At 37.1% G+C, this 25862-nt stretch overlaps 2 protein-coding genes across 2 annotated transcripts in view; one reads left to right on the forward strand and one right to left on the reverse strand.

The window, feature by feature from the left end:
• Positions 1–9918, forward strand: part of Supt16h (SPT16 homolog, facilitates chromatin remodeling subunit) — a 33949-nt gene extending 24031 nt beyond the window's left edge. The window contains exons 19-26 of the mRNA XM_015493135.2: positions 506–631; positions 933–1045; positions 1362–1437; positions 1817–1986; positions 6528–6657; positions 7285–7414; positions 7755–7832; positions 8441–9918. Of these exons, the coding sequence (XP_015348621.1) occupies positions 506–631; positions 933–1045; positions 1362–1437; positions 1817–1986; positions 6528–6657; positions 7285–7414; positions 7755–7832; positions 8441–8586 (969 nt within the window). The 3' untranslated portion in view covers positions 8587–9918. The remainder of the gene's footprint in view (positions 1–505; positions 632–932; positions 1046–1361; positions 1438–1816; positions 1987–6527; positions 6658–7284; positions 7415–7754; positions 7833–8440) is intronic.
• A 56-nt stretch (positions 9919–9974) lies between these two features.
• Rpgrip1 (RPGR interacting protein 1) overlaps positions 9975–25862 on the reverse strand; it is a 37580-nt gene continuing 21692 nt past the window's right edge. Inside the window, exons 11-14 of the mRNA XM_048798851.1 lie at positions 17966–18158; positions 16638–16722; positions 13021–13151; positions 9975–10156 (exon numbers count right to left, since the gene is read on the reverse strand). Of these exons, the coding sequence (XP_048654808.1) occupies positions 10044–10156; positions 13021–13151; positions 16638–16722; positions 17966–18158 (522 nt within the window). The 3' untranslated portion in view covers positions 9975–10043. The remainder of the gene's footprint in view (positions 10157–13020; positions 13152–16637; positions 16723–17965; positions 18159–25862) is intronic.

Below are 25862 nucleotides of genomic sequence, written 5' to 3' on the forward strand. Positions count from 1 at the left end.
TGACAGGGATAAACAAGTGGTACTGGGGATTGAAGTCAGGGACACTCTATCACTGAGCAGTATCCCCAATGCTTTTATTTTGAGACAGGTTCTCACTAAGTTGCTGAGGCCAACCTCAAACTTGTGATCCTCTTGCCTTAGCCTCGTAGATAGCTGGGATTATAGGCATGCACCACTACACCCAGCTGGTTTAATTAATTTTACATGCATGCTATATGGAAGCCCATGTCTTGATTACTAAAATGTCCATCCTACATATTTTTTATGTTTCATTATCATGGTTTTCTTTTTTTGTTGTAAATGGATCTTTTGTTTTATTTATTTATTTATATGTGGTGCTGAGGATTGAACCCAGGGCCTCACACATGCCAGGCAAGTGCTCTACCACTGAGCCACAACTCCAGCCCCAGCATTATCATGTTTTGTTTCTCACATATTCCTTCTGTGTGTTAGGTGGCCTAAGTCTTCTGATTTCTTTCTTGTTCTTTCTGTTTTATGCCACCAGAATGCCATCATGTTTGGGAAGAAGCGGCACACAGATGTGCAGTTCTACACAGAAGTGGGAGAGATCACCACAGACTTAGGGAAACATCAGCATATGCATGACCGAGATGACCTCTACGCCGAACAGGTCTGTGAAATTTGGTGTTGAATTTGTAGAGTAGCAAAGGATGTGGTCCAGATCTGAGCACAGGAATTATTGTATTTTATAAACAACTGTGAAGAATAACTCAAATTATCTGCTTCGATGGTAGTTGTGTTTGGGAATTAGCTATAGATTCACCCTGGTAGTTAATGATGATTTTTAATAAGGTATATTTTAGCATTGTAATTATGAGAATTAAAGGCTACAAAATCACTTCAAACTTTTGAGGAGAGGTATTATTAACAAGTAACATGATGGCTGTAGTTAATATTTTTTTTTTCTACAGATGGAGCGAGAAATGAGGCACAAACTGAAAACAGCCTTTAAAAATTTCATTGAGAAAGTAGAGGCTCTAACAAAAGAGGAACTGGAATTTGAAGTGCCTTTTAGGGACTTGGGGTAACACATTTTATCTTTTTCTTGATCTGCAGTTTTACCAGGTTGTCTTTTAGGAAAATGGATTACTTTTTTTAATAATAATTAAATGTAAACAACACATCCAGTTTTTTCCCATGACTGATAATCTTTGAGACATCCACTCCCCCTTAAAATTTTTAAGGATTTGCATGAATGGCTAAGGCTAAGAGGTCTCCTGGAGATGAGTCTTCAGTGATTATGTAGGAGCCTTGTTTGGCATGGGGGGAGGGAAGTTTGTTGTAGCAGCAGTAGTTTAACATATGCTAAACCCACTTTTATGAGTTTCCTTTCTTTTCAGATTTAATGGAGCTCCCTATAGGAGTACCTGCCTCCTTCAGCCCACTAGTAGTGCGCTAGTAAATGCTACCGAGTGGGTAAGTATGTCTTGCCTCCCTTTATTTTTATTTATTTATTGGCAGTGGACCTTTATTTTTATTTATTTATATGTGGTGCTGAGAATTGAACCCAATGTCTCACACATGCTAGGCAAGTTCTCTATCACTGAGCCACAACCCTAGCCCTAAGTACTTTTTAAAAATAGTTTCTTTACATAATTTCCTTGAATTTATTCTTCTTGAGGTTTTTATCTTGCAAATGGTTTTACTAGGGCTTCTTAGTATCTCATACTAGTTTACCCTTTCAAAAACACAAAAAAAAAAAAAAGCTTAGTTTTCCTGTGTGATAATTTAGATCCTGAAAGTACTAGTACTTTGGGGGAAGTATTTATATAATGATCTAGTTCTTATCTAATAGCCGCCTTTTGTGGTGACATTGGATGAAGTAGAACTGATCCATTTTGAGAGGGTCCAGTTTCACCTGAAGAACTTTGATATGGTAATCGTCTACAAGGACTACAGTAAGAAAGTGACAATGATCAATGCCATTCCTGTAGCCTCTCTTGACCCCATCAAGGAATGGTTGAAGTAAGTAAATGTGCCAGTCATCTCCTATTTTAAGAATTTAAGTATTGTATGTTTTACATAAACGTGTAGTGGTGTTCACCTATAGACCCAGCTACTCTGGAGGCTGAGGCACTAAGATTACTTCAGCCCATGAGTTTGGGGCCAGCCTACAAAAAATGTCAAGATTATGCCTTTTTAGAGGAAAAAAAACTTTAAAATCCACTGTTGTACTTAAGGTAAGACTACCTTTAGATTAAGTTACAAGGATTTGAGGTTTATTAAATATGACAGATCCCAAAGAATCCATTCATTTTTTTCCTGAATTCCCAGTAGTAGTTTGTGAATGTTTACATGAAGAAACTAAAAATCCAAGATTTTTTTTCTATCTAGTTGGTACATGTGTAAAAATATCTGTGTGCATGTATAATAATTGTTCATCCAAAGAGATTCCATACTTCTTACTAGTTCTTTTTTTGTTGTAAATGGATCTTTTGTTTTATTTATTTATTTATTTATATGTGGTGCTGAGGATTGAACCCAGGGCCTCACACATGCCAGGCAAGTGCTCTACCACTGAGCCACAACNNNNTTTTTTTTTTTTTTTTTTTTTTTTTTTTTTTTTTTAATTTGTAACATACATACATGAGAGGGACACTCATATTCAAAATAATTTCTTGTGGAAGTACCAGAACCCCAATAATTTAAGGAGTGGTCACTCCCTAAGTGTGATGTTTGGGTAGCTGTTAAATAGTTTACTCTGCCGTTCCCCACTTCCCCATTATCTAGGAAGTGGAAATGTCTATAAATATAAATCTCCTTTTTAAGAAATGGGTTCACCTCTCTTCTTCCTGATTGTCATGAACTGGGTAGGTTTTCTATGCTGCTCCCTTCCAGCATTATGATCTGCCTCACCTTAGAGCATGGACTGAATCTCTGAAACCATGAGCAAAAACAAGTTTTTCCTCTTTAAAAAAAAAAAAAGAAAGAAATGGATCCATAGCTTAGAAACAAACTGAGGGAAATAAAAATACATGGTTTCTTTTTTTCTTTCTTTCTTTGTGTGTGTATGGTGCTGGGGATTGAACCCAGGACCTTGTGCATGTGAGGCAATCACTCTATCAACTGAGCTAAATCCCCAGCCCTGTAAGGATTTTTCCTAAGAAACATGCTAGTAGTTGGGAGAGGAGTACAAGTATTGTATATAAATGCATATGAACTTTTTTTAAAAAATATTTTTGTAGTTATAGATGGACATGATACCTTTAGTTTATTTGTTTGTTTGTTTATTGTATGTGGTGCCAGGGATTGAACTCAATGCCTCACACATGCTAGGCAAGCACTCTACCACTGAGCCACAACCCCAGCCCAGCATATGAACTTTTAGCAATCTTTATTGAGAAATTCACCAGTTTATGATATGAATGTTGGTAAATATATCCACCATCACAGTTAGGATAGAGTGTTTCTATCATACCTTGCCTCTGAAGTCAGTCCTTTCCCGCATCCCCATCACTGATTTCTATCACATTACATTTTTTTGCCTGTTATAGAATTTCACATAAATGTAATTACACAGTAGGTAATCTTTTGTATGTTGCATTCTTCACTTAGCATTCAAAATTAATCCAAGTTGTGTGCAAGTTGTGTCTTTCCCTTTATTATGGAGTAGCATTTCACTGTATGGATATCTCTTATTTAACCCATTTCCTAGTTAACAGACCTTGTGTTGTTTCTATTTAGGGGCTATTACGAATAGCTCCTATAAATATTACATACAGATTTAAGTACATATAATCTAATTTCCTTTGAGTAAATGCGGTTGAATAGGATTTTGGTCATAGGGTTAAACGTATATTTAAGAAATTGCTGAATCATTCCACTATGTCTGTAAAACCAGCTGTCACAGTCAGAATGCAGGTACACTAAAAATATCATGTAGAATTATTGTCAGGCTATATGTTATATGAGAACCAAATGAATTTTTTGTTTAGACTGTGTCCTATTCCCAGTATACCTCATGTATATGGATATTCCAGTATCTGAAAAAATCTGAAACACTACTGGTCCTGTGCATTTCAGATAAGGAATATTCAAACTATTTCTTGTTTTGAAATCTACTTAGTATGGTATTTATGTGGCATTTTTTTTCTAGGTTTTTTTTCTTTTTTTTTTTAATCCAATCTGCCAGTCTATGTGTTTTGATTATTGAGTGTAGGTCATTAACATTCAGGGTTATTATTGAGACATGATTTGTATTCCCACCCAGTTTTGTTTATTTTTGGTATTTAACTTGACTTGGTTTCTNTTTATGTGGCATTTTTTTTCTAGGTTTTTTTTTTTTTTTTTTTTTTTTCACTTTATAGACATTCCTCATTTATTTGTTTATTATGCTGGGCATTGAACCCAGGGCTTCATGCACACTAGGCAAACACTTATTGCTGAGCTATGCCCCAAACTCCCACTTTGTTCTATATTATATTTAAAGTAGGTTACATGGAGATAGCATGTATTTGGGTCTTGGTTTGGTTTGGAATGTTTGGGGTTTTTTTATCGGTATGGTTGGGTTTGATCTACCAGTCTTACCATTTATTTTCTTATATTTCCCATCTATTCTCTTTTCCACTTTTCATGACATTTTTTATTATTATTTTTTTTTATGATTCTGTTTTATCTTCACATTTGGCTTGCTAGCTATACCCTTTTATTTTTGTAATGATTACTGTAAGGTTTGCTTATACATTTTTGTTTTTTTAATGTGGTGCTGGGAATCAAACCAAGTGACTCACACATGCTAGGCAAGCACTTTACCACTGAGCCACAACGCAGCCCTGCATGTACTTCTTTAATTTAATCGTAGTATGCTTTCAGAAGTATTGTACAACCTAAAACGTCTTACTGTTATAAGGTTCTTATGCTTTCGTCTCTTCTTTTTGTCATTCATTTTACTTCTAACATATTATGCAGTCTGCAATTTACCACATTATTTTAGCTTCAAAACAATTATATTTTAATTTACAAATGGGGACATTTTATATGTATGTATTTTACATATAAATATAAATTATGTGTATTTACCATTCCTAGTGCTCTTGGTCCCATTTTGTACTTTCCTTTTCCTAATGAATTTTTTTACTTTTGAGAGGTATGTTTTCTAGTGATAGATTCTCAATATTTTTCCCACTGGATACAGAATTCTAAGTTGACAGTCAGTCGTAGAGTAACTTAAAAAATATTGCTTGGTGTGTCTTCTGGCTTCCAGAGATTCTTAGGAGACATCTGTTGTTACTCTTTTTTCTCCTGTATATTGTCATTTTTTCCTCAGGCTGATTCAGGTGGCTTTCACAGTTTGGTTATTTGGTGCTTTGGTGAAGTTTTGTTTATTTTGCTTGATGTTTCTTGAGCTTCTTAGTTATGAATGTAGGTTCTATAGTTTTCTTCACATTGAGCTATTATATTATCTCTTCCTTTATGTTCAAGTTTCGCACTTCTATCTTGAACATAAAGAGAATATTTATAATAGTGGGTGGTTTTTTTGTTTCTTTTTTGGTAGTACTGGGGATTGAACCCAAGGCTACTAAACTAGCACTTTACCACTGAGCAACATCCCCAGCCCTATAATAGCCTGTTTAATGTCCTTGTCTGCTACTTTAATTCATCATCTCTATATTCTGAATGTTTCTGTTGATTGATTTTCCTGCTGCCCCTTTGAGTGCTGATATTTGTGATCAGTTGCCAGATTTGTGTTTCCACATTGTTGGATGCCGTATTTTCTCATATTATTTTAGATTTTATTTTAGGATACAGACAGTTTTCTTGGATTCTCTTTGATTCTAGAGGCTTATTCTCAGATGGGTTTGGAACAACCTTTAGTCTAAAGCTGATTAACCTCAACTACTACTGTATGATATTCTTCCGGTTTTGTTTTAAGGTGTGCCCCTATCTTCAAATAGGCCTTTCATCAAATAAACAAAAGATAGGAAGTAGTGAAAAGTTGAGAAGGGAAGAGCTAGGGCCAGTAAAAAACTGTCACTATCTCTTAACTTGGTAGTGTGAATGATCAGAGTTGAAAAATAATCACAAAAGTGATTATAAGTTAAGACCATTTGCAATTAAGAGTGGGACCAGCTGGCACGTGCCTATAATTTCGGTAGCTCAGGTGGCTAAGACAGGAGGATCTCAAGTTCAAAGCCAATCTCAGCAACTTGGTGAAACCTTGTCTCAAAATAAGAAGTTTTAAAAAGGGCTGGGATTGTGGTTCAGTGGTTAAGCATGGGTTCAGTCCCCGGTACCAAAAAAAAAAAAAAAGAATAGGACCAATGAGGGAAAAGACAAACTTAAGTGAACAGGAAGGAAGACTAAGGGGAAAACCCTGTATTTAAGGAAGAAAATGGAAGAGAACACTGAGCTCAGACTTGGTTGAGAACAGTTTGTTTTAGTTGGAAAAGATTATCTGTTCTTCAAGGAAACTAATGGTCAAGATCACGTGGGGGGAGGAGATCACATTGGAAATTCTCAGAAAATACAGAAGATTGATTCTGATTTTGTAATGTCATTTCTCTCAGTTCCTGTGACCTAAAGTACACAGAAGGAGTACAGTCCCTCAACTGGACTAAAATTATGAAGACCATCGTTGATGACCCTGAGGGCTTCTTTGAACAAGGTGGCTGGTCTTTCCTGGAGCCTGAGGGTGAGGTGCGTGAGTGTGGGGTTTTTTTTTCTGGCAGACAGTGTTGCCTGCTATCATTTTGGCAGTTAGGAGAATGGCATACAGGGAGCACATAAAGGATCAGACCAACTGGGAGAAGCTTTGAACTCAACTTGGTATTATTATTTTTCCTGGATAGTTTTACAAGTAAGTGATAGATTGGCTATTGGTGACCGCTCACATGATTTCTTTGAAATTATGAAAAACATTCCACACGAGTTTTATAAGAATCACTTAATGAAAAGTGGTCCTTGCACATTTTCATAATGCAATATTACAAAGTTTCTGTTAATTTCTCATTAATTTCCCTAGGTAAGGAGGAATGAAATCAATCTTTTAGAAATGAGTCAATGTGCCTGAGGCCCTGTTTCAATCCCTAGCACAAAATAAAGAAGGAAGATACACTGATGCGCTAGTTAAGAGTCTGATAACAGTACTTTGCCATTAATTTTAGACAAGTGATTTGATCTCTTAGTCACTCAGGTTTTTTTTGTTTTGTTTTGTTTTGTTTTTTTCATGTAAAATGTTGATGTACTAATTGGGTAGAATTTCTTCATTATAAGGTGAATATGGGAATGGAAATTAATAGTATTATGGTCTTTCTAACTTGCCAGGGGAGTGATGCCGAAGAAGGGGATTCAGAGTCTGAAATTGAAGATGAGACTTTTAATCCATCAGAGGATGACTATGAAGAGGAAGAGGAGGATAGTGATGAAGACTACTCATCAGAAGCAGAAGAATCAGGTTAGTCTTTTATAAAAAAGAAATTTGTCATGGCTTCCTAATATGATTTCTAGAAACTTTGTTTTTGTTGTTTTGTTTGGTACCTGGAATTGAACACAGGGGTATCCAACTACTAAACCACATCCCCAGCTCTTTTATTATTTTAAAACAAACACAGTCTTGCTGAGTTGCTAAGGCTGAGTTTTAAACTTGCAGTCCTCCTGTCTCAGCCTTCTAAGTCGCTGGTATTGCAGGTGTGTGCCATCATGCCAGGCTAGAAACTGCTTTTTTTTTTTTTAATTCTGTCATTCTATGATGTTTCTGTTTCTATATGACTAATTTGTGATCATTGTTATTTCAGACTATTCCAAGGAATCATTGGGCAGTGAAGAAGAGAGTGGGAAGGATTGGGATGAACTGGAAGAAGAAGCCCGAAAAGGTTAAAAAAAAAAATTGTTTTTGTTTGGTGTTTTTATTTATTCATTCATTTATTTATGTACAAATTTTTGACATGTTTCTGTAGCCTCATGAGAAGAACAAAAGAACATAATAAAAATTGGAGCCATAGCTACAGTTTCATTGAATAAAGGAGAAATAAGTCCAGAATGTATCTAACTTCTCCAAGTGGATAAGACACCACCTTAACCAGATGTCTTTTTCATCTGCCAAAGCTTCCAGGGTGCTCATAGCCATGATACCACATAGTCATGTATGGCTCCGGGTTAAGAGGAATATCTTTGTAGTGCTAATCTAGTTACTCTGAAACCAAACCCCAAATACAAGTTAAAGATGAAGAGGAAACATTATCTGCTGTATCCCAGACATGATAGGTATTTTGAGCAGGACACCGTACTTAATCCTTAAATAATTCTTCTTCTTACAAATAAATAAAGATTCAGAAAGGTTAAGCATGTGGCCCCAGGTCACATACTAATAAGTGATAGATTAAAGATTAAAATTCAGGTCTGACTAAAGGACATTCTCTATACTATTTCATGCTATCCAGTAGGTAACTAAAGCTAACCAATAATACTTTCTTATGTTTAGCGGACCGAGAAAGTCGTTATGAGGAGGAGGAAGAACAGAGTCGAAGTATGAGTCGAAAGAGGAAGGCATCTGTACACAGCTCAGGCCGTGGCTCTAACCGCGGTTCCAGACACAGCTCTGCACCTCCCAAGAAAAAGAGGAAGTAACATCTGAACTTTGGCTCTGAGCTCTATTCTTCCTCCAGCCAACTCCTGAAAATTTTACATGACATAGAAACTGTATTTTTCCTTTTATTTTCTTTGAAGTTTTGCCATTTGTGTGTATGGGTTTAGGGGGCCATTTGTGTGGACCAATCTACTCGGGGAATTTCAGGCCCACCAGGACCCGTGCCAATGGCCCCAGTTCAGATGGCAAGGGAGGAGGTATTCTTGAAGAAGGGCGGAGGCTTCAGCTGTTAATAAATACCATTCATTCCTCTCTTCCTATCACCTTCTACCAGGACATCGGTGGCTTCTGACACCTTATCTTTGGTGTCTCTAAAGCTATATTTCTAAGACAGTGGTACAAGGAGCTCCTTAACTACCTGTACCATGGTTCTTGACCAGCAGATTCAACCCTCCATCCTACCCCACTGCCATGACCTTCCTCACGTCTAAGTTCCATCTTTGCAATACTCAAGAAAAGATTCTTGGAATTTGCTAACGATGTGATGCAGCTTGAGCTAGTGAGGCAGTTTGGGCTGGTGGCTTCATCAGTTTTCCTGGTTTCTGGCCTCATGCAGGTTCTGAGGTATCTCTGCTGCCTTGGAAGACATAAGAAGCAGTGACACTCCCTGGCTTGGTTTTTCTTCTTAAAATTCACACATGGTACAATGATAGAAGGCAAAGTTACCACAGTCTCTTTTCTGATGTATCTAAGGAAGAATGGTGGTACCTCACATACTGCTTCAAATGAAACCTAGAGGGAGGCTCAAAGGAGTCTACATTTAGATCTGGAAGGGCAATTCATGCCTTGGGCCTAGAATACCCTGACAAGAAAAGAGAAGAGGAAGGGAGGCCATTATCTACAACACAGCCTCTCATCACTGCTGCTCCTTATTTTTACTTGTCCTGCATTGTCCTGTATTTATCACAGTTTCTGTTGAACAGCTTTTTAAGTATTGAGGGAGTTTATCTTGCCATCCTCCCCTCCTGGTTCTCTGCACCCACCTGTCCCACTGCACTTCCTTCTGTGTTCTGTGACTAAGAGAAGAGGGGGGGAAGGGTCTCAGATTTTATGTTTTGTTTTTTGTTTTTGTTTTTGTTTTTTGTTTTTTTTTCTCCTTAGCAGTAGGACTTGATATTTTCAATTTTGGAAGAACTAAAAGATAAATAAACTGTGGGTTTTTTTGTTGTTTTGTTTTTATAAATTTGTCTTTTGTGACCATTCCTTTGCAGTCCCTGAAAGCAACCTGCTTATCACCTGGTTAAGTGCTGACGCATTGGAAGGAAAATGCCTTTACCCCACTAGTATCACAAAAATAAACCTTCATCACTAAACTTTTATCATGAGACTGAGAAATAATAGATACCACAGTAAACCAAATTTATGGCATAGCAAGTTACTTTATAAGAGATTTTTACTATTGTTCCCTTGGATTTTAGAATGGAAAAGCATTGTTCCTTCATGAAAACAAATCTTCAGTCATCTCCTTGTAAATACCGTGGAGGGCAGCAGCTGCTTGAAGAGAAACCTTCAGTCTTCCTATTGGAATTGCCTGGTCTTCAGGGCTAAAAACTGTTGAGAAAAAGCAAAAGTATTAGGCAGTAGCATCTTCAATTTAAAAAACTCAAAACAGATATTTGTTATCTCAGGTACTGAGGATACTAAGTGAATGAAGTAACTACCCCAATTCATGAGGAAATTCTGTCTAGTGGATAGAAAACAGTTGTTGCAGTATAGTATATAATTGTTGTAATAAGTAAAAGCCCAAAGTGCTTTGGAGACAAGGGGCATGTGCCAGAATGGAGAAATAGAAGGGTTTCTGGAGACAGTTCATGAGCTAAGTCTAAAATGTAAGACATGCTCCAAGTATGCCAAGACATGAGAACATGTGTTTGAAAAACAACCAGGGAAGGGCAGGAATGAACCTATACAGATAAGTAGGGCAGATCACAAAGGACTCTGTTCTAAAGAACTTGATTTTGACCAAAGGCATCAGAAGTGGCAGTGTCCCTTATGGGTTCTAGGAAGGTGACCCCATTATTCAAAAACTTCAAAAAGGCACAACTAAGCCTAGGAGAGTAGTTATGAGGCTTTTGCAGGGTAAGGGAGGATCTTCAGTATAATAGTTGCTTATGGGGTGGGGAACGATTCAAAACAAGTAAAATTTTGTTAACTCAAGTGTTGGGAGTAAGGAGAAAAGGTCATGACTGAAAATGGCCATTGTAATCTGAATAATGGAATACAAGTTAGAAAGTTTAAAATTAGAGAATTAGAGTTCAGGGGAAGTAATGGCATCTATTGTGTCTATGTAGTATAAACAATCTGATCTACAAAGCAATAGTTAAAACCCTGTGAGTGGATTCAACCACCTGTTCCCAGACAGTATTATGTAGAAAAACCAAGAACTGAACCAGAATAAATATTCAAAGGAACAGTCCAGGGAAGAACAATCTACAAAGCAAAAAAGGGCCAGCCAGCTAGAAAGTGATAGTTAACATCCTGGGGGGGATAAAAAGGAAAGCCAGGTGTGTTGGTTCATACCTGTAAGGGCTAGGGATGTAGCTTAGTGATAAAAGTGCCCCCAGGTTCGATCTTCAGTATGAAAAGAAAAAAAATGTTTAAAAAGGAAGAAGCATTACTGGTTTAGTGAAGTCAGGAAAGATGAGTAAAAACCAATTGGATTTGGCAATTAGGAAAAGTGAAAATATTCACAAAATGCTTCACAAAATGCTTGGAATGGAAATAATGCAAAAATATAGTAGGTACAGAGATAAGACTGCTTTGGCCTGATCATTCAGTGAATAGTTCAAAGGAGTTGAATTTTGCAGTGATAAGGTAGATAGATATAGGGCCAGAAAGCAGATTGTCATTTTTAAAGATCAACATGTTTAAAACCTGGTGGGGGAAGAGAAAGGAATACTCTTAAGTTGGTTTTATTGGATGATTAAAAACAATTTGAGAAGCACTCATTCATAAGCATGGGAATTTTGAGATCACTAGAAAAGGCTAATAAGAGTTTTTCTTGGCACTGAAGTCTTGGTTATGTTCAAGGATGAAACAGATTAGTGGAGCTGGAAGTGGCTAACAGATGGCACTTGCCATGTGCCAGGCACTGTCTACGTGGCCCTTAGTCTTCCATTATTTACCAAAGTGTCCCTTTAATCTTCACAATAACCCTGTGAAATACATTCTACTGCTATTATCCCTGTTTTGAAGTTGAGAAAAGGCGTACAGAGGTTAAATAATCATAGTTGGAAAGATACTAAAGGAACACAATGAAGTTGTGTCAACCTGCTAAAGTATGAACTGTAATATTTGATCTGAAGAGTATTCCTATATAATCAGAACAACTTTATATCAATTCAGTAAACACAGTACATCAAATAATAGAATGTGGTCAAGACAAAAAAGAGTGATTATCACTTGGTGACCAGTGGATATGAGGGAAGAAGAGAGTTGGTATCCATATGGAATATGGGACTGTACATGAACAAATTAACAGAGAAAGGTATTAGCTAACTTTACAAACCTTATCTAATTAAGAGAGTTCTGGAAATTCTGATGTCTGAATTTTATTGAAATTAATTTTTTAAAAATATTTATTTTTGTTGTAGTTGGACATAATACCTTTATTTTATTTATTTTTATGTGGTGTTGAGGATCGAACCCAGTGCCCCCGCACATGCTAGGCAAGCGCTCTACTGCTGAGCCACAACCGCAGCCCCAAATTAATTTCTCTTTAAATAAAAAGTATTCCATAACTAGGTATAGAAGCCCATGTCTGTAAGGCTAATAACACAAGAGGCTGATGCAGGAGGATCGCAAGTTCAAAGCCAACCTCAGCAACTTAGCAATGCCCAGAGCAACTTAGCAAGGCCCGGTCTCAAAATAAAAAATTTAAAAAGGGGGACTGGGGCTATGGCTCAGCAGTAGCACACTTGCCTGGCATATGTGAGGCACGGAGTTCGATTCTCAGCACCACATATAAATAAATACAAGTTTATCAACAACTAAAAAATAAACTTAAAAAGGGGGATGCAGGGGGCTGGGGATGTGGCTCAAGCAGTAGCGCGCTCGCCTGGCATGCGTGTGTCCGCCGAAAACTAAAAAAAAAATAAAAAATAAAAAGGGGGATGCAGCTCAGTGGTTAAAACACCAATAAATAAATAATAATCCCTATCAAAAATTGTAGAGTCAAAATAGATTCTAATTGTAATGAGGTAATAAGAGAGCTAAAATAAACAACTGATTACTTTTTATGCTGGATCCAGAAATGAAATACAGACAGCTATGGGGAAGAGATCTCAATTCAGTTCGTCTCTCACCATCTTCAAAGTGATAATGATATATTGAAGGCAAAACAAAAATTATTCAATATTAGGATGTTTTTCTTAAAAAATTAGGAACTGAGAAGCACAAAAATTTTTATTACTTACTATCTAATTCTTGTTCTAGAATATCTCTTCCTGATTCAAGGATCTGCCATAGTCCAAGGTATGCATATCCTACTTCTTCACATTCTTTCTTTTCTTCATCCATAGGATCACTCACCACTGTAAACTTTAAACTAACAGGGGAAAAATCCATTTATTTCAGTACTGCTGATCCCCTTATACTTTAAAAAGAAAATAAAGAAAAATAATCAAAAAATACAGTATATTCTCCCCTGAATCACCTTTCTTTTGCCTATATTAGACTAGATGACAACAAAGTGAGGAATCAACGTAATTTTAATTAAGTAAAACTACTTATTTAAAGACCCATTACTACAGGCACTTAGAAGAAGACACAAAGATTTTTAAAAATAAGTTGATCATATCTCAAAACTATCAAGATAAAATTCCTGGTAAGGGCTGGGGCTGCGGCTCAGCGGTAGCACACTTGCCTGGCATGTATGAGGCATTGGGTTTGATTCTCAGCACCACGTATAAATAAATAAAGGTCTATTAACAACTAAAAAATTTTTTTTAAAAATTCCTGGTAACACAATTTACAATGTTGAAGGATTTATTGTGAGAAATATTATGGATATTAGGAGAAGTTTTATAAATAAAATTTGGATCCCAAACATGAGCAAAGGCAACACAAGGAATGCAAAATTGGAAAACAAGTATAAAAAGTACATTCCTTGGAGTACTCACAGATGATGCTGTAAAGCACATAGTACAATGCCCCAAAAGCAATGAGTAGTCATTGACAACTAGTATTATCCTGATTTAGCCTAGTAAATGGTATTGAATTCTAGAAACTTGTACAATCCATAATAATCCCATTAATTTCCTTGGATAAAATTCACTATTTTAACCATTTTACAGTATTCAGTGTGTTTTAGTATAAGCATAATATGTGATCATCAGCACTAATTCCAGAATGGTCATTACCTCAAAAAACAAACCATCTTGATTAAGCAGTCACTACCTATTCTTTCTCCCAGTTCCTGGCAACTGCTGATTACTTTCCATCTCTCTAGATTTGCCTATTCTGGACATTTCGTATTCCTATTAATTTTGGTGGGGAGGGTATCAGGGATTGAACTCAGGGGCACTTGGCCACATCCCCAACCCTATTTTGTATTCTATTTAGAGGCAGGATCTCACTGAGTTGCTTGGCACCACATCTTTACTGAGGCTGGCTTTGAACTTGCAATCCTCCTGTCTCAGCCTACTAAGCCACTGGGATTACAGGCATGTGCCACTGCGCCTGGTTCTATTAATTTTTAAAAAGCAAATCTTGGAGCTGGGGTTGTGGCTCAGTGGTAGAGTGCTCACCTAGCACATGTAGGGCGCTGGGTTCAATCCTCAGCACAATAAAAAAAGCAAATCTTGATGCTGATAATGCTAAGGGAGCAAGAACTGGACTAAAAATTCAATTTCTTAAAGCACAGCTAAACAAGATTCACTTGAAAAGAAGGCCTTCCTAAAAAGGATACATTTTCAGCAGCATAAACAATATTCATTTGTGATTATCACAAATTCTATATCACTACTAAGATCTTCAACAATGCAAAGGGATAATGCTAACTTCCCTACCCCAGCTTTCCAGGAAAGGGATAGTATAACTGGCATTGCTATGGGCCAGCCACCATGCCAGGTGCTTCTGTAAACTATGTCACTTCAATTTTATTCTCACAAGAGCATTGGAGTTAGTTAGGTAATATTGCAAAGATGAAGCTAGTAAGTAAGAGAATTAGGATTCAAAACCAGGCCTGTCAGAATACAAAGCCATTCTACTGTCAGCTATACAATACTAACAACAACAACAAAAAAAATCAAAGGCAAAATCAACCAAAATCTAAAATTGAGTAGAAAAGGATCAGCACTGTAATATACTAAAGGAAGAGAGAGTTATAAGAATTCTGAAAATTTAAAAAGTAAGTAAAGGAGCTGGGGTTGTGGCTCAGCTGTAGAACACTCGCCTAGCATGTGCGAGGCGCTGGGTTCAATCCTCAGCACCACATTAAAATAAATAAATAAAATAAAGGTATTGTGTCCAACTACAACTTATTTAAAATATTTTTTAAATATTTTTTTAAAAAGTAAAAGTGAAAATTAAATTTAACATTAGCACAGAAGGCAAATTATCAGTCTCCATTTCCAAAAGTTATCAATAAATTTTTATCTAAGCCCACAATAATACTGTGAAATCAGCAACACTTTTTTTAAACTGGCTCCTTTTTTCAGTCCTTTCTAGGAGACAAAGTAAAATTATTGGAACTTTAGAAAAGTAACAAATTAAAACACTAGCCCTGAGGTTGGGGTTGTGGCTCAGCGGTAGAGTGCTCGCCTAGCACATGCGAGGCCCTGGATTCGAGCCTCATTATTTTAACCATTTTACAGTAAAAAAAAAAAAAAAAAGTAAACAAAATAAAGATATTGTGTCCAACTACTATTTATTTTTTAGTTTTCAGTGGACACAACATCTTTATTTTTATGTGGTGCTGAGGATCAAACCCAGAGCCCCGTGCATGCCAGGTGAGCGTGTTACTGCTTGAGCCACATCCCCAGCCCAATATATATATTTTAAAAAAAATAATAATAATAAAACACTAGCCCTGTATCATTTCTTAATCACACACAGGAGAAAATAGGATTGCCAGATTTCCAAAATTAAACCAAAACATATGAAATTTGAAATTCAGCCAAACAATAATTTTTCTTTTTAGTGTAAGTAACCAATACATATAACTTGGAAACTCTATAAAGTCTCAGATTAAAGGAAAAATAAAGCCTATTGGCTTTCCTAAAATTTTAAAGGAGATATAGAATTTACTTAGTTATAACAAAATTGAAATATTCCCATAAAAAGACAATTTTAAAAGTCTAAATGTAAAATTAGTATTACCAAGGCACAATTTTTAGCAAGCTAGGAACACTTCTTCATGTGTGAGAACTTAATTAGCTTAGAATATCAAAGCATGCTGTCCATTCCATGTCAATATACAAGTAGATTACTGCCACAAAAAGGACCGTCAAGGGCTGGCATGGGTGAGAAATGAACTAAACCTATAGGATTAAATAACTGATCAAGTAGTCACAAACATCGGGCTCAAATAGATGAGAAATTCATTAATAGTACATTAACTTAGTGGTAACACTCCTGTAATCCCAGTGACTTGGGAGACTGAGGCAGGAGGATCACAAGTTCAAAGCCAGCCTCAGCAATTTAGCAAGGCCCTAAACAACTTGGCAAGACCCTGTCTCAAAATAAAAAAGGGGTGGGAATGTAGTTCAGTAGTTAAGCACCCCTGGGTTCAATCCCTGGTACCAGGAAAAAGAACAGTAAATTAACTTGGCAGGCACAGTTTCCCAGCAATTTGGGAAACTAAAGCATGAGGATCACAAATTCAAGGCCAGCTTGGGCAATTTATTGAGACCCTGTCTCAAAATAAAGATAAAAATGGGCTAGAGGTATATAGCTCAGTGGTTAAATACCCAGTAATCCACATACACAAAAGAATAAATTAAATATTCAGCATCAGCACAAAACTAAACTCAGACTATTAAATTCCTGTTTGAATATCTCCTTCCTTTTAAAGTAGAAATCAGATGCTTACTGTCCTTGCTCAGGATTTTGAGCATTCAACATGGCAAACAGAAATTGCCTTCGGCCTTGTTGCTCCAGTGGGTCCAGGTCTATCACTGTATTAAAGGTAAGAAAAAAAAGCAAAAAATCACATACTGTTGCTATTTGGGCATGAAGTCTTTCATAAGTAGTCTATGTAAAAAAGTGACAAACTAGATCTATGAGCTGGCTCCCTTTTTTTTTTTTTTGTAAATAAAGTTTTGTTTTTAAAACAGCCATGCCTATTTATGTGTCTGTGGCTATTTTTTGTTCTTATTTTGGGGGGTTGGTTTTGATTCTGTTTGTTTTGTGGGGATGGACACCAGCATATTAATCACATGCTCTTCACTGAGCTACACCTCCAGCCTGTGTTTGTTTTTGAAACACAATGGCAGTCAATAGAGACTGTCTGGCCTACAAAGCCTAAACTATTTACCATCTGGTCATTTAAGAAAAAGAAGCCTTATAATCATCATTGAAAGCTGTTCTATCATATGCCAAAATAAATGTGCTCCCACTACTCCCTAAGCTAGAGAATTCTAGGAGACTGATTCTTTAGGGGCACCTGGAGATTCAAATTTGTGGTAGGGTCAACTCAGGACACCTATCTTCCTCCTCATTTTTGTATAGGAATGTTGCAACCTTAGCACACTTTCCTGTCTATATTTTAGTTTAATATGGTCACAGGATTTAATTCAGACTGTTGTGTTGTATGAGACTTTTGTGAAGGCTGCTTAAAGGGCTCAGCTGGGAGGCATTCTTCCTTTCCCCAGCAGTCATTAGGAACCACAAAGAAAGAAGGTTAACCACAAAGAAAGAAGGTTAGGTAGGCTGTGGGATGACAGGAAGACAACAGTCCAGATCTCTGATAGTTGCGCACACCTCAGGTTTGCCAGCCCGTCTCAGAAATTTTGTTACCTAAATGAGAAGTCAACTTCTATCTTGTACATACTAGGGCAGGATATACTAAGAAAATAAATTAATTTTTTAAAAGGAAAAGAGTATTCAGACACAGTTGCACTTGTCTCTAATCTCAGCTACTCAGGAGGCTAAGGCAGGAGAATCCCAAATTTGAGGCCAGTCTCAGGAGACCTCAGACAAGATCTCAAAATAAAAAATAAAAAAGGTTGGGATGTAGCTTAGTGATTGAACCCCTAGGTTCAATCCCCAGTACTGCAAATCATCACCATCATTATCGCCATCATCATCATAAAAGATAAAATGGCTGGATTCACCTCCATCAGAAATCCAGAGCACTTCTGACCATCAATCTAAATGTTTGTCAGCCTCCTCTACCCCTCACCACACAGGATACCTCACCCTTGCTAAAGTGGAAGTGGATTTCTTCTCCTTTCCTCGGTTTCCTCAGGGATACTGGAGTCTCTGTCTCAGACAAGGGTAGATCGTAGAATCTATACTCCACATACACCTGCTTTATATTCTCATCAGACATCACTTCAGCCTCTGGATAGAAGGTCAGGGAGACTATTTCAATGCATATCTTCTCTGAATCCTAATAAGGAAATATTATAAGGAAAATATTATTTATTTCCTATAGGTTAGTGAGGCTCCAAGTGTTTAGACTCCATCAAATTAACACATTATTATCCAGAAATCAATCACAGACATAATCTAATATATTACTCCCTGAGAATCAATTCATAGGTTAAAACTGTCACCAAGAGACAACTTGTCTGAATTGTCACAACTAGTCTATGGGAAATTGGTAAGGAGAATCCAGCTATTCTATCTTCCAGTCAAATTTTTCCAGATCATCCTTTCTTGGCCATCTCCACATACAGAAAGAATCAAGATGATTTATGAAGAGAGAGCTTTTTTTCCAATTTCAACGAAAACCAATCCAGTATTCTCCTGAGAATAGGACTTATAAGACCTGTCCATCGATCTTGGAGATTTAGTAGCTCCTTCAGCTACAACAAGAGCTTCCCGATTTCCAGTGATTTTTTTTTTTTAGTTGTAGATGGACACAATACCTTTATTTTATTTTATTTTTTAAAGAGAGAGAGAAAATTTTTTAATATTTATTTTTTAGTTTTCGGCAGACACAACATCTTTCTTTGCATGTGGTGCTGAGGATCGCCGGGCGCATGCCAGGCGAGCGCGCTACCACTTGAGCCACATCCCCATCCCCTATTTTATATTTTATTTGTTTATTTTCATGTAGTACCAGGGATCAAACTCAGTGCCTCACACATGTTAGGCAAGCACTCTATCACTGAGCCATAACTCTGGCCCACCAATGATTCTTTTGTCCACCTAAGTGCATGCCATGGAGGAGGCCACCAGACTCCCACAGTGACTCCAATACTTTCAACTCCACTTCAGGATTGCTGTCCTCTCTTTCGATTGTCCCTCTGTTCACACTAGCATGAGGGAAGTCAAAAGGACAGCTGGCAAATCTCCAGTTTCCAGAAGTAGACCAAGGTCAACATGAGTTCCTCCTTGCACAGTGTAGCAGCAAGACCATGTCAATACAGAGTGGTGTCCTGTAAATACAGAGTGGTGTCCTGTAAACCATGGTTCCCTTTTATCTGTGAGCATCCTCCTGGCTGCTTCTTTCCTTTAGGTCATCAAGACAATGCCCATACTACTCCAACTTATCTTTATAATTTTTTTTTTTTAAAGAGAGAGTGAGAGAGGGAGAGAAAGAATTTTAATATTTATTTTTTAGTTATCGGCGGACACAACATCTTTGTATGTGGTGCTGAGGATCGAACCCGGGCCGCACGCATGCCAGGCGAGCGCGCTACCGCTTGAGCCACATCCTAGCCCCTAAAATATTTATTTTTTAGTTTTCGGTGGATACAACATCTTTGTTTGTATGTGGTGCTGAGGATCGAACCCGGATCGCACGCATGCCAGGCGAGCGCGCTACCGCTTGAGCCACATCCCCAGCCCCCCCAACTTATCTTTTCTTCTCGTAGAAAACAAATGGAGCACTTGTGTCTTCTAAGAAATTCAGCAAGCAAGACTTCCCAACCATTGTGTGTCAGAGTCATCTATGATACTTTTAAAAAATAAACATATTTGGTGTTTTCCTCTCAGTAACCCCCATATAAACCCTCCCACAACCCCCATGAAGCAAACTCTAACTCTACACACAATGTTTTCCAAAACATGGGTTTTGGCACTTTGATGAATTAGCTTAGCTAAGTTTCACTAGTAATTTTTAAAATGAAATAATAAAATATAGGATAGGATGGGATGAGATAAGATAGGATGGGATAGAATAATGCATGGCAAATGGTAAGGGGTAAGGCTTGTTTCTTAAAACTTTCATTTATGGGGCTGGGGATGTGGCTCAAGCGGTAGCGCGCTCGCCTGGCATGAGTACCGCCCAGGTTCGATCCTCAGCACCACATACAAACAAAGATGTTGTGTCCGCCAAAAACTAAAAAATAAATATTAAAAAAAAATTCTCTCTCTCACTCTCTCTTTAAAAAAAAAACTTTCATTTATGAGTTTACTGGGCACAAGGTAGAAATACATTTCTTATAGTGAGTGACATAAGAAAAATACAAAGGTCACTGTTATGTCAGACTGTTTAAGGTATCTCCTGAGAATATGCATTTAACTTTTAAATATTTAGATATAATTTACATACAGTAAAATGAAAAGAACTTAAATGTACAGCTTTGACAAATGTATACAATTGTGTGATCAACACCTAAGATATAGAAAATTTCTGTCATCCCAGAGAGCTCTCTCAGGATTCAATTTTTTTTTAAGTAACTTACCATTTATCAAGTACTCACTTAGTGTGAGGATATGATACTGAAAGCATGAGCAAGTATTTTATAACAAAACTTTATCCCCTTTTTCAAAAATTCAGTGCTTATTACATGTCTCACCTTGTGCTACATTTTTTTTAAATGTAAGATCCTATTCCTTGGAACTTTATCTATGGAAAGTCTTTTTTTTTTTTTTAATATTTTATTCACATTTTTTAGTTTTGGGCAGATACAACATCTTTGTTTGTATGTGGTGCTGAGGATCAAACCCGGGCCGCTCCGCTTGAGCTACATCCAGCCCCTATGGAAAGTCTTGAAGGTCTGTCTGAAGCAACTTCCTCAACACAGTATTTTCTTTTGTTTCTGCCAGGTACCTGAGGCACATCTTATGTGGGACACTTTATTCCCTAGCTTGAGGTTTTCAGACACTGGTAATGTAATTTGGCAGAAAAACCCACTTGATGGCTTCCTCCTGGTTATAAAATTCTCAAAGGAGAAGTTTTCTTTTTCTTTCTTTTTTTTTTTTTTTTTTTTTTTTTTTTTTGGTCCAGGGATGATTGAACCCAGGGGTGCTTAATCACTGAGCCACATCCCCAGCCCTTTTTAATATTTTATTTAGAGACAGTCTTCCTAAGTCGCTGAGGGCCTCACTAAGTTGCTGAACGCATGATCCTCCTGCCTCAGTCTCCCAAGCCACTAGCATTACAGGCATGTCCAACTGTACCTGGCTCTTTCTTTCTTCCTCAGTACTGGGTATATAACCAAGGGCCTCATGCATGATGGGCAAACGCTGCACTATAGAGCTACATCAACTCATCAAAGGCAATATTTTTCTTTCTTCACCTACACCCAGAGTCAAAACTGGTAAGTTTCTTTATGTCACTTTTTATGGGGCAGGTTTATTATAATTTCCTCATACATAAAATCATGTTTAAGTTATGAACTCTATAAACTCTATAAATGTTAAGCTGAATTTCTTAAGGTGTATTTGAGGAATAGGTGTCTTAAAAATTAATAGCTCTTGATCAAGCAAATTTTGGAAAATCAAGAACAAAGTTTTCCTGTTTCTTTAAAAGCACTGAAAGCTATTCCAAAGCTAACATACATTGGGATACTTTTAGACAGTGATACAGAGGTCATTTTTTAGATTACAAATTACTTTTGATATCTTCCCTGATAAACACTATTATTCCATTAAAACTGAGAATACTGCCATGCCTGGTGGTACACACTTGTAATCCCAGAGGTCTGGGAAGCTGAGGTAGGAGGATTGCAAGTTTAAAGCTAGCTTTAGCTACTAAGCAAGGCCCTAAGCAACCTGATGAAACCCTGTCTCAAAAATAAAGTAGAATAAAGGGCTGTGGGTGCTGGAGTTGTGGCTAAGTGGTAAAGTGTTTGTCCAGTACATGTGAGGCACTGGGTTCAATCCTCAACACCACATAAAAATACAAATAAATAAATAAAGGTATAAAACAATTTTTTAAAGGGTGGGAGGGCTGGGAATGTGGCTCAGTGGTAAAGTATCTCTGGGTTCAATGCCCAGTACCAAAAACAAACTAAGAATACCGGGGAATTGTTAGTGACACTGTGAGAGAAAGGCCATTATATGGTGAGACTAAACTGACATAATTTGGGAGGGGGACAATAACTTCAAGTACATATTCCCATTAAAAACTAGTAATGCCTTATTGGGTGTGGTGGCATATTACCAATAATCCCAGCAACTCAGGAGCTAAGGCAAAAGGATTGCAAGTTCAAGGCCATCCTCAGCAATGCAGCAAGGCCCTAAGCAATTTAGCAAGACCCTGTCTCAACATAAAAATAGGGCTGGGGATGTGGCTCAGTTGTTAAGTGCTCCTGGGTTAAATCCTGGGTACCAAAAAAATAAATAAAAACCACAGTAATTCCTGGGCATGGTAGGGTACACCTGTAATCCTAGCAACTCAAGAGGCTGATAATAGGAGGATTGAAAGTTCAAGGCCAGTCTCAGCAATCTAGAGTGACCCTAAGCAACTTAGTAAAACCCTGTCTCCAAAATAAAAAATAAAAAGGGCTGGGGGTGTAGCTTAGTGGTAAAGCTCCACTGGGTTCAATCCCCAGTACCAAAAGAGGCAAATAACAACAACCAAAAAAAAAGTAATTCCACCTCTAGGAATCTACCATACAAAAATATTTAAACAAAGTACACAAAAATACTTTTTACTGAACACAAGGGTGTTTATTCATTACCAGCTAATTTTTAACATCAAGAGACTGAACATGACCTAATAGCAAATAGTTGAACAAATTTATTCTATAGAATAGTATGTATCCATTAAAAGGAACTCTGTATATTTCTATATATTGAAACTGAAAGATGCCTAAGACAGATTGAAGGTGATTAAAAGGAGGCAATGTATAGTATGATTACATAAATATATATATATATATATATATACACACATACATACATACACATTATACAAGTGAGTGTGTATGTGTGTTCACTGAAGGGGTATAAACCAGACTGTTAATAAGGATAATCCCTGGGCTGAGGTTGTGGCTCAATGGTAGAACACTTGCCTCCTATGTGTGTGAAGCACTGGGTTCGATCCCCAGCACCACATTAAAAAATAGTAATAATAAACAAACAAAATAAACTTATTGTGTCCATGTATATCTTTTTAGTTGCAGATGGACATGATATCTTTATTTTTATTTATTTATTTTAATGTGGTGCTGAGGATCAAACCCAGGGCCTCACACACGTGAGGTAAATACTCTACTGCTGAGCGACAACCCCAGCTAACTAAAAATATTTTTAAAAAATAATAAGAACAATCCCTAAGGAACAGTAGTGGGAGGGGCTAGGGGCCCTACTCAATACCTGTGTACAATTACTAAGTCCTATTAAATAATTTCTTTAGAACCAGGTACAATGGCATGTGCCTTCATCCCAGATACTCAGGAGGCTAAGGCAGAGGATCAAAAGTTCAAGGCCAGGCTGGGCAACTTAGTGAGATCCTGTCTCACTAAGTAAATTGAGTAAGAAAACTTTGTCCTTTATATATCTCTATATTTTAATTTTAACAAGAGAGTCACATTACTTTTAATATTGAAACTTTATTTATAAAATATATGTATTTATATTAAATGTCAGTTTGGTAGTGCTGGGTCATAATGACAGCAACTGTTTCAAGAGTAGACGGGACAGGGGCTGGGGTTGTGGCTCAGCGGTAGAGCGCTCCCCTAGCACAGGTGGGACCCAGGTTCAATCCTCAGCACCACATAAAAAATAAAAAGGCCTTGTGTTGTGTCCATCTACACCTAAAAAATAAATATTAAAAAAAAGGAGTAGAAGTCCTCCTTTTTAGTCCCAGAGGAAAAAGACAAAGTAAAATGAGTCAAAACCAAAACGAAAAAAAAAAAAATCATAAGCAGGGGCTGGGGTTGTGGCTCAGTGTTAGAACCATTATTCCCATTTGCTTTAAGACCTCAGATTTTTGTCTCTTTAGCAGTAGCATATATTAAGAACATCAAATTTATTCTCTTTGTCTCTTAATTTCTGTCTTCCAGGATGTCCTAACCCCTTGTATATGCTGACTAGTTAATTTTAACATCTCTGCACCCTGGCAAAATTAGCTAGCACACCAGAAATAGTAAGCTAAAAGGCATTATCTTTCTGTCCCTAACCTTGTGTAACTATTTCTGTTCTGCCAGCAAGTTCAAATGAGTTAGTATATATTACAGTGGTAATATTACTAATTATATATTGTGTATGTATGTGTGGTGTGCTGGGCATTGAACCCAGGGCCTCACACACCCTAGGCAAGTGGCAAGCACTCTACCACTGAGGTACATGCCCAGTCCAATTGTATACTTCTTTTTGCTGGGATTACAGGTATGCACAAACATGCCCACCTCCTGAGGATCCATAAAGGGAGGTAAGTACAAAGGACCTTATGGGTCCTTGTGCTGATTAATAGAGCTTTCTGGGGACAGTCTTAAACAGCCTATCAATATGGTTCAGTTTTCATATTTAATTTCTCAAGTAATACTTTTGAGTGCACAAAGGTTTGTAGTTTGGTAGCTAAGTGCCCCTGGGTTCAAACTCCAGTACCAAAACAAAAGTTCAGAAGAGAAACTTAACCAATTTGTCATATTATATGTTTAAGTCTAGTGACTCTGAGTTCTTTCTCTCCATTCTAGTATCCTTCATTTTCCTGCAATTCCTCAACACAAATTCTGACTTCCAAACAAGTCTATGAAAGCAACAATTCCCTTTTTTGGAATTCTTACAAACCTTAAATTTTATATCAACATAATTATCCACTTGATCCTATTTTAGGTCATCCTACATTTTTTTTTTTTTTTTTGGTATCAGGGATTGAACCCAGGAGTGCTCAACTACTGAGCCACATCCCCAGCCCTTATTATTTTTTATTTTGAGACAGGGTCTCACTAAGTTGCTTAGGGCCTCGTTAAGTTGCTGAGGTTGGCTTTGAACTTGCAATTCTCCTGCCTTAGCCTCCTGAGCAGCTGGGATTACAAGCATGGGTCACCATATCTGGCTCTTCCTATATTCTTAATGTTTCTAACAAGGTTCATAATCCTCAATTAGACCTTCATTTTTCATTCAACAAATATTTACTGACTACCTACAAATGTGCCAGAGAGAATGGCTCGAAGAAGATAATTGTTTTCTACATCATTTGTAATCCTATAAGATTCAAATACAATGATTTTTTTAAAATATATTTGTGAATATTTATTAACATACATGAATGTCCTCAATACGTGTATGTAACTGGTTCCCAATTTACAGCTTAACAGTTTTTTGGTTTTAGATGGTGTGAAAATAATATGTAGTAGAAACTATACTTTGAATTTTGAACGTTGATCTTTTCCCAGACTAGTGATAGCAGTATGACACACTCTCCTGACATTGAGCAGGGGCAGTGAGCTGCTGCTCCTAGTCAGCTATGCAATTACAAGGGTACAAAATCTGTACTCTACAGTGAAACTGTGTTACTAAGCCATGATATTTGGTAGGCCAGGGGCATTAAATGCACTTTTGACTTATTATATTTTAAGTTTATAATGGGTTGGGGACATACTCCCTTCATAGATTGAGGAGCATCCATAGTTTCAAAAGAGATTCGAGGCTGAAATGGTTAATATTTATAAATGGAGTCAAAATGGCAAAAATTGAATGATCTGTCTGAACCCTCCTCTAAAGAATCCTTTCCTTTACACATCCCAGAGTAAAGCTGCTCACCTTACATGGACTTAAAGACAAGGGCATCCATGAATCACAATGTAGAGTGAAAGGTATGAGAACAAGAAGTAGGCAAGGATCCAAACAGGAGACAGAACTGTTGAAGCAAGTCCTCATTTACACCAAACCAAACAAACTTCTATTATTGTGTAATGTACACTTAACTAAATAACTTACATTTCCCATCAAGTTCATTTAAATTGGATTT

This window comes from Marmota marmota, unplaced genomic scaffold, assembly GCF_001458135.2.
Source record: "Marmota marmota marmota unplaced genomic scaffold, marMar, whole genome shotgun sequence".
NCBI classification, from domain to species: Eukaryota; Metazoa; Chordata; class Mammalia; order Rodentia; family Sciuridae; genus Marmota; species Marmota marmota.